The sequence below is a fragment of the Phyllobates terribilis genome, unplaced genomic scaffold (assembly GCF_046119375.1).
Source record: "Phyllobates terribilis strain yellow unplaced genomic scaffold, ASM4611937v1 Scaffold_12__6_contigs__length_324123572, whole genome shotgun sequence".
NCBI lineage: Eukaryota > Metazoa > Chordata > Amphibia > Anura > Dendrobatidae > Phyllobates > Phyllobates terribilis.
This window is the reverse complement of record NW_027362772.1, coordinates 303,759,779-303,768,925: the sequence shown is the minus strand read 5'-3', so window position 1 is coordinate 303,768,925 and position 9,147 is coordinate 303,759,779. Positions and strand designations below refer to the sequence as shown.

At 47.8% G+C, this 9,147-nt stretch overlaps 1 protein-coding gene and 2 non-coding genes across 6 annotated transcripts; all 3 read left to right on the top strand.

Moving 5' to 3' along the window:
• The first annotated feature begins 2 nt into the window (after window positions 1–2).
• On the top strand, window positions 3–7,817 carry HSPA8 (heat shock protein family A (Hsp70) member 8). 4 transcript variants are annotated; one of them, XM_073657297.1, is made up of 9 exons: window positions 3–159; window positions 4,150–4,364; window positions 4,450–4,655; window positions 5,100–5,252; window positions 5,502–6,057; window positions 6,272–6,474; window positions 6,596–6,794; window positions 6,997–7,229; window positions 7,433–7,817. In XM_073657297.1, the coding sequence occupies exons 2-9, from the start codon at window positions 4,160–4,162 to the stop codon at window positions 7,619–7,621; spliced, it is 1,944 nt and encodes a 647-aa protein (XP_073513398.1). In that variant the 5' UTR covers window positions 3–159; window positions 4,150–4,159; the 3' UTR covers window positions 7,622–7,817. The 4 variants fall into 4 exon arrangements, with proteins under 4 accessions (XP_073513398.1, XP_073513399.1, XP_073513401.1 ...); XM_073657298.1 differs by having other exon boundaries at window positions 12–159; window positions 4,125–4,364; XM_073657300.1 differs by having other exon boundaries at window positions 31–159; window positions 4,155–4,364.
• On the top strand, window positions 4,805–4,903 carry LOC141173265 (small nucleolar RNA SNORD14). Its single transcript, XR_012252624.1, has one exon. It is a non-coding gene; the product is annotated as a small nucleolar RNA SNORD14 (small nucleolar RNA).
• On the top strand, window positions 6,823–6,921 carry LOC141173263 (small nucleolar RNA SNORD14). The gene has a single exon (XR_012252622.1). It is a non-coding gene; the product is annotated as a small nucleolar RNA SNORD14 (small nucleolar RNA).
• Window positions 7,818–9,147: the final 1,330 nt, after the last annotated feature.

The following is a 9,147-nucleotide window of genomic DNA, read 5'->3' as shown; positions in this document are numbered from 1 at the left end:
GATTGGCGGGAGGGGCGTTGACGTCACACAAAAATTCTGGAAGCTTCTCAGGCTGTATAAAAAGGCGCCGGCTCCGTTGCTCCACCTCATTTCACCAGCACGCAGCTCGGAGACGGCGAGCAGCTCCACCGAGACCAAGCAAGGATAACCGCAGTGCAGGTAATATGGCGGCACATGATGGGGCGCAGGGTGTTGGTAGCTTGTATTCTCCTTAACTTGTGGGCGGCCTTATGACATAATATGGGTTTTCCCGACGTCTTATCCTTCGTATTCCCAGCGCTGCCATTATCTCTCACCCCTGTTATACCTCTTCTCTATTCGTCTCTTAATGATTAACTGGGTGTCTTGAGGGTTAAAGGTGACGTCGTTTGACTTGTCACGTGGTCTTCTGTGCTAAAATGGCGTCTTGGCCTCCCAAAATGGCCTCTTGTGTCCCTTCACAGGCGGTGCCCTCGTGTATTTTGACTACACCTCATCATTTTTGTGTCCTGATCCACCAAGTCTGCATGTAATCCTTGCTGATTTAGTAGAGCTGGCTGTGCCTGTGGGGACCCCCTGGATGCAGCCCACCAGGGCAGAGATCAGCGGCATCCATCAGATTGTCTCTGCTGATCTCTGTACTGGTGGGGGAGGCAGAGCTATGTCTGGGGGTCCCCACAGGTCACCCTAATGCAGTGATCCTACAGTCACACGCAGAGATGTAGCAGCTGACTGTCTATGGGATCCCTGTGTTAAATAATGTGGGAACCCCTGGCTGTACCCCACCAGGGCAGATCCTGCAGACGCACCCGGAGATGTAGCAGAGCTAGCTGTGTCTGTGGGATCCCTGGCTGTACCCCACCAGGGTGGATCCTGCAGATGCACCCAGAGATATAGCAGAGCCCGCTGTGCTTGTGGGATCCCTGGCTGTACCCCACCAGGGCAGATCCTGCAGACACACCTGGAGATGTAGCAGGGTTGGATTTGTGCACAGTAAAATGGGGACTTTATAGAACAAGTACAGGACCATGGTGGGCAAGGCCTCTATAGCCACAGGAGTGGGGGTTCTCGATATTGGAGGCACTTCATGTGAGGGGTTGGTAGTGGCTTCCTTGCGATGATGTGGCCTTTAACACTTGTAATGGGGGCTAGTTTCATATACTGGGGTGGTATCTTCCAGGCACATAATGGTTTAAAGTGGCAGGACTCGTGCTTTGTATTGAGACCCCCCCCCCATGCTCGGCTGTCTCTTCCCCCACTGGTCCTTTCAGGGAGGAGGTCACATGACCATTGCTGCTGTCTGGTCTAGAGGCAGGGACATGGTGTCATAGCTGCTGTGGTCACATGACCTCCCCATGCTGGAAAGGGGGAAGTGATGACACAAGGGCTGGGGTCTCTGGTAGGTGGGTGACCCCTTGATGTAGTAGTTGGATATCTGAGGCACTACCACTCTCAGCTGCAGTCCTGTGTAATGTAGGTGCCTCTCCACGCATCCTATTCTCACTTAAAAGTGCTTCTCACAAAATTAGAATATTACCAAAAAGTAAATTTATTTCAGTAATACAAAAAGTGAAACTTGTATATTAGTCATTACGGAGCGATCTCTCAAGTGTTTTTATCTCTGGGAATTAGAATAATTGACAAACTCCTGCAAAGGCTTCATACTTGTTTAAAAAGGTCCCTTAGTCTGTTTCAGTAGGCTCCACAATAATGGGGAAGACTGCTGATTTAACAGATGCCCAGAAGGCAGTCATTGACACACTCCACAAGGAGGGTAAGCCACAAAAGGTCATTGCTAAAGAAGCTGACTGCTCCCAGAGTGCTGTATCCAAGCATATTAGTGGAAAGTTGAGTGGAAGGGAAAATTGTGGTAGAAAAAGTTGCACAAGCAACCGGGATAACCGCAACCTTGAAAAGATTGTTAAGAAAAAGCCATTCAAACATTTGGGGGAGATTCACAAGGAGTGGACTGCTGCTGGAGTCATTGCTTCAAGAGCCACCACACACAGACGTATCCAGGACATGGGCTACAAGTGTCGCATTCCTTGTGTCAAGCCACTCACGACCAATAGACAACGCCAGAAGTGTGTTACCAGGGACAAGGAGAAAAAGACCTGGACTGTTTCTCCGTGGTACAAGGCTGGGGTGGGCAATTAATTTTCCCAAAGGGCCACACAGGAAACTGGCACTGCTGTGGAGGGCTGAACTTAAGGGGGGGGGGGGATCTGACACAGAGGGTGAACTTCATACTAAACATCTTATCTAATGTACTTTTCTAATCTCTTCTAATATACTTGAATTGAAAATTCCCTAATGTACCCTCTCCAGTCTGACTTCCTGTATTTGTGTTTTTTTTTTGTTTTTTTTTTTTAACCTCCAATGGCATTTTGTCTAGAATACTCTAACAGGATGTAATCAGGTGGCACCGGCTGCAGTCACTGCCGCTGCTTCTGCCCCCTCCCTGAACTAAAGCGGCATCAGTTGCATCTGTTTCATGGTCTGGGCTAGTGACTGCTGTACTGTTAATGCATTGGTTGTAAATTCTGATGTGTGAGCTACCTGCGCTATATTTCTTTGAATGCAGTGACAGTGCGCTCCTTTGTCGGCTCCAAAGAGAAGTGATGAGCCAGCAAGAGTGCACTGTCGTGATAATTGTAAGGAGACCATGCAGCAAGCGGGGACTAACCCAGCCTCAAACGGGTCACTGATGCTTCATTTAAAGGCAGGGAAAGCAGCTGACAGTGTTCTCGGCCTCTGCCTCCTGATGTCCCATGTGAGTATCCCAAAATGCACTGGAATTCTCAAGAAGACAGGAAGTTTGAGTAAAGGGGAAACTGTAGGGAATTTTTAATTGTGCTGTACTAGGAATTTAGTATGACATTTAAAGGGGTATTCCCATCTCCAAGATCCTATCCCAATGTGTAGTAATATTAGCAAATACCTCCAATTAGAAATGTAGTATAGTATTTTCGTTTTGCTATGCCACTTACCTCATGTGCAGGCAATACAGGACCTTGGGTATCCACGGTTACGACCACTAGCAGCTAGCTGTCACTATCTGGTCCTGCAATGCCTGCACATGAGGAAAGAGGCATAGAGAATCAAATACTATACTACATTACTAATTGTAGATATCTACTAATATTACACCTACTACATATTGGGATAGGATCTTGGAGATGGGAATACGCCTTAACTTCTGTTTTGGACTGCCCCTTTAATTCTGCACAATACTAATTTAGCTTTATAAAAAAGCAGGTGATTGGAACATTTACACAAGCTTATTAAAAAAAAAATCATGATTGTCATTTATTTTTATATATCAGAAGTGAATAAAACTTTAAAAAAATAACACATTTCCATTACAAACATAAAAACTATCTAAAAATCAGATGTCACTGATTATTTTATAGCAATACAATTTTTTATTTTTGCACTCATGGGCTTCAATAGCTGAGTGTTATCTGACAGACTAGTGCATGCTGTGATCTTTTTCACATGATATTTGGTCTGTTAGGCCACAGCCCCACTATCAGTACTTAGTCAGTATTGGGAGTAGGTGATCAATGCAGAACTGGTGACTTGTTTCTATAAACCTTTTCTCACCTGGTTTTGGCTCCAGCTCCTGAGAAATACTGATTGTGGACATCTGAACAGCTCAATTCCAGAGCATAAGTCATAGATCACAGCAGGGAGCACTGAGGGGCTTAAAGGGGTTGTCCACCACTCTATTATCCATCTAATGTATGAACCTCCCCCAGGGCCTATAAGGGTTTTTGTAAATACCTTGACTTGCAGTCACTGCCTGTGAGCGGCACTATCACTGGCCGCTCACAGGCATGATGTGACACCCCCCCCCCGGCTAGTGACATCAGTGCTGCATTCCATTGTGGGCGGGGTTACCCAGCACATCACACCCGGCATCCACCTCACTCATTGGCAAGGCGCGCGGTGGATGCTGGGTGTGACGTGTGGGGAAACCCTGGCAACACATCTGCCTTGGAACGCAGAAGTGAACCATAATCCTCAACACTAACAGAAATAAACGCTTGAAATGGATCACTGTTTGTAATGACTCTATATAATAAGTTTCACTTTTTGCATTGAACTGAAATGTAGATTAACGTTTTGATATTCTAATTTAGTGAGAAGCACTTGTATCTTCTCCAGTACAGAAACCATGTCTAAGGGACCAGCAGTCGGCATTGATCTTGGCACCACCTACTCCTGCGTGGGCGTCTTCCAGCATGGCAAGGTGGAAATCATTGCCAACGACCAGGGCAACAGGACCACTCCCAGCTACGTGGCCTTCACCGACACCGAGAGACTGATCGGTGATGCCGCCAAGAATCAAGTCGCCATGAACCCGACTAACACAGTTTTCGGTAAGTTCTAGTCCTGCTCCATGGTCGGTGATTGTTCCTCTTCACTGCTGGCACAATGTCTGATTCGTGTATACTGGTTTTTTAGATGCCAAGCGTCTGATTGGCCGCAGGTTTGAGGACTCTGTGGTGCAGTCTGACATGAAGCACTGGCCGTTCAATGTGGTCAGTGACAGCGGGAGACCAAAGGTCCAAGTGGAGTACAAAGGCGAGACCAAGTCCTTCTACCCAGAAGAAATCTCCTCCATGGTGTTGACCAAGATGAAGGAGATTGCAGAAGCTTACCTCGGCAAGGTAACATCCGTCTTGGGGGCAGCCACGTTCCTGTGCGAGGTGGGGGGGTATCTATGTTGCTATATTCGTGATAGGCTACTATTACTTGCTATAATTACACAATGCTATGGTGGGTTTCTAAAATTGTGACCTGCCATGTGCTCGGGCGATCGCTGTGATGAATGTTTCCAACGCCATTCGTAGTTTTCACCGGACCAGAGCCGCAAGGCTCATGACGGCCCCAATACCTTCCTTGGATGTCTGAGCGATCATGTTCCTTTTATTTTCTTCCCCACTTGATTGATTTGCTGTTCCCTTCATATTATCCCCTCTGCAAAGCAACAAGATCCACTATACACAGAGGCTGGGACTTGTAGTTTTCCAATCTCCACTTCAGTCACCTCTTCTCCCCCATGTTTTGCAGTATGTTAATATATTTACTGACTTGTGGCATCTTTATCTCAGACTGTGACCAACGCTGTGATCACCGTCCCTGCCTACTTCAATGATTCCCAGCGTCAGGCGACCAAGGATGCCGGCACGATTTCTGGCCTCAACGTCCTGCGTATCATTAACGAGCCAACCGCTGCCGCAATCGCCTATGGACTGGACAAAAAGGTAAGCGGCTGTATGCCGTCCGATTACTCCGTGGATCGCTGTGATGAACGTTTCCAACGCCATTCGTAGTTTTCACCGGACCAGAGCCGCAAGGCTCATGACGGCCCCAATACCTTCCTTGGATGTCTGAGCGATCAAATGCAATAGATAAGCAGCTGGGTGGTCTCCATGTCTGAAGAGCGTGCATGCATATTGGGGAGGGGGTCATTGCATGTTTCAGGGCCGTGTCTGACTCCTTATTCTCTACAGGTTGGCACAGAAAGGAACGTGCTGATCTTCGATCTGGGCGGTGGCACTTTCGATGTGTCCATCTTGACCATTGAAGACGGCATCTTTGAAGTGAAATCTACTGCCGGCGACACTCATTTGGGCGGCGAAGACTTCGATAACAGAATGGTGAATCACTTTGTGGCCGAATTCAAGAGGAAGCACAAGAAGGACATAATTGACAACAAGAGAGCTGTTCGCCGTCTCCGCACTGCCTGCGAGCGTGCAAAGCGCACCCTGTCCTCCAGCACACAGGCTAGCATCGAGATCGACTCCCTGTACGAAGGCATCGACTTCTACACGTCCATCACCAGAGCTCGCTTCGAAGAGCTGAACGCTGATCTCTTCAGAGGAACCCTGGACCCAGTAGAGAAGGCTCTTCGTGACGCCAAGCTCGACAAGTCCCAGATCCACGACATTGTGCTGGTCGGCGGCTCCACACGTATCCCCAAGATCCAGAAGCTGCTTCAGGATTTCTTCAACGGGAAGGAACTGAACAAGAGCATCAACCCAGACGAGGCTGTGGCCTATGGTGCAGGTATGTCTGGGTTAACACTGTTGCGTGCAGAATATGATGGGCATCGCTGTGATGAACGTTTCCAACGCCATTCGTAGTTTTCACCGGACCAGAGCTGCGAGGCTCATGATGGCCCTAGTACCTTCCTTGGATGTCTGAGCGTCTCCCATACAAATCTTCTATGATGTGATCCATTTGTTGGTGTATTTTCTAAATATTTTTTTTCTATTTGCAGCTGTGCAGGCCGCCATCTTGTCTGGAGATAAATCTGAAAACGTGCAGGACCTCCTTCTGCTCGACGTCACCCCTCTGTCTCTGGGTATCGAGACTGCTGGCGGCGTCATGACTGTCCTGATCAAGCGTAACACCACCATTCCCACCAAGCAGACGCAGACCTTCACCACCTACTCTGACAACCAGCCCGGTGTCCTGATTCAGGTGAGGAAACCTTACATAGCTTATCCTGTGGCTCTCCAGAATACTAGAGCATGCTGGGAGTTGTAGTCTTGTTGCTGCAGGGTAGAGATGTATTAGTACTGATGTTTTTTTTATCCTCTAGGTGTATGAAGGGGAGAGGGCCATGACAAAGGACAACAACCTGCTGGGCAAGTTTGAGCTGACTGGCATCCCTCCCGCTCCTCGTGGCGTTCCTCAGATTGAGGTGACATTTGACATTGATGCCAATGGTATCCTGAACGTGTCTGCGGTCGACAAGAGCACCGGCAAGGAGAACAAGATCACCATTACCAACGACAAAGGTAACGACCGCTGCCTCTGATCCGTTGCCCGCTGTGATGAACGTTTCCAACGCCATTCGTAGTTTTCACCAGACCAGAGCTGCGAGGCTCATGATGGCCCCAATACCTTCCTTGGATGTCTGAGCGGTTAATACACTTCACACATCGGCCGACAAATCGTTAGATCTGTGCTGATTCATATTAACATGTCTTTCATTAACAGGTCGTCTCAGCAAGGAAGACATCGAGCGCATGGTCCAAGAGGCTGAGAAGTACAAGGCGGAGGACGACAAGCAGAGGGACAAGGTTTCCACTAAGAACTCGCTGGAGTCTTACGCCTTCAACATGAAGGCCACCGTAGAGGACGAGAAGCTGCAAGGAAAGATCAGCGATGAGGACAAGCAAAAGATCCTGGACAAATGCAACGAGATCATCTCCTGGCTGGACAAGAACCAGGTATGTATGGAGGCAAGGTGGCGGGCGGTCGCCGTGATGAACGTTTCCAACACCATTTGTAGTTTTCACCGGACCAGAGCTGCAAGGCTCATGATGGCCCCAATACCTTCCTTGGATGTCTGAGCAACCTGCCTCTCGTCTGTAGATATGTGCTCCATGTATGCAGCAGTCTGATCTCTTATCCAATGTCTTTTCCCCTCCAGACGGCAGAGAGGGATGAATTCGAGCATCAACAGAAGGAGCTGGAGAAGGTCTGCAACCCCATAATCACCAAGCTGTACCAGAGTGCTGGTGGCATGCCAGGAGGAATGCCCGGTGGCTTCCCAGGAGCAGGTGGTGCTCCCTCCAGTGGCGGTGCCTCATCCGGGCCCACAATTGAAGAGGTCGACTAAATGCAAACTGGAAAACATTCCCCCCTGACTACTCCTAGGGCACAAATGTTCATTGGCTGTTCCTAATTCCCAGTTAAGCTGCTGTTTTTTGGGGGGGGGCGTTAATACTTGAATTCACTCCATCAGACGTGGAACGCCGTGGCACTGTACTGTAACAAACCGGTCCAGAGAAATAAAGTATTTAACTGGCAACTAATGTGAATGAACCTCCTGCTTTCTGTCCTCTAACATGGGTCCTGTCCTCTCCCCATCAGTGTTTGCTGTAGGCAGAGGGCTGTTCTGCTGGCCCTGCACCCCTCAACTCTTGGTCCCCCACTTAAGTTAGTAACACTTGCTAGGTGTGGACATCTGCTGATGGTCATGTAAGTGACATCTAAACATGACAGCCATGACACAATTTGCATCAGAATAGCTCCATAATTAAGTGGAGATGTGGCTGGTGCAAGTCACAATTGTCCTAGGAAGCAATGTACTAGTAACTTGATCCTGCTGTTCATATTAACACTTTCTGTGTTTTGTTCAAACTTTATACGTACATAAAATTACTACAGGCCCAACTAAAGTACATCTGTGTGAAAGCAACTTTTTTAAAAACCACTGACAAAATTGCAAATAACTAGGGAAACAATGGCAAAAAACATTAACAAGAAATTTCAACACAATGAAGAAGTTTAGTTCAATGCACTCAAACTGAATTTAGGGCCGAGCAATGGTTATCTGGAGACTTGAGACTCTTTCCATTCCTCAGGGTTATGGAGCATCCGGTGGTCTGCAGATCTCCCACCACCGCACATCTGTTCTAAGAGCAGCTTCAATTATAGATTATCTTGTTCCTATGCCTCCCCCCTGCTTTCAGGGCTTATCAGATAAAATGATCACCCTGCAAGTAGTGCCACATAATGGACAGGCTGCAGCTCAGGTTGGGATAGTGAGGGTTGTAGTTGCTCTTTGTGCAAAACTAAGTGATGCCAAAATTAACTAGAACTAGTTATTTCCTGGCTTTGTTGGGCCCTACATCTGAAACACTATTCTATGCACCAAGCATCATCTGTATGAATACTTTGTACTTAACGGACTCTGGCTTTAAATCTCTGCCAAATTATTAATCTAGTGGCCACATACAGCACTGGATATAATCAGAATTGTCACTGGGTACACAAGGTAGTTGCCTATAAATCACCACTAGAGGGCAGAATGCATCCTCTGCAGCACCATACTGGTGGTGGTCCATGGCTGCACTGCATACAATTCGCCACTAGATGGCAGCATATTACACATGAGAAGTCAATATTTAATCTGAGCCAATGAACAAATGGCCTCACTTAAACTGCTCCTACATGTCATCCTACAAATGTGTATCTCCGCCTTGTAGACCCCAAAAATACCATTTGATATGATCACACGCTGTATGTAAATGAGGTGGTTGGTTCCAATGGGTGTCCTTGTTCCAGCAGCTGTCCCTCTGCACCTACCCTCGCTTGTGTACAGTGCAGCAGCATGAGAATGGGAGCAGAGAAGGACAGATG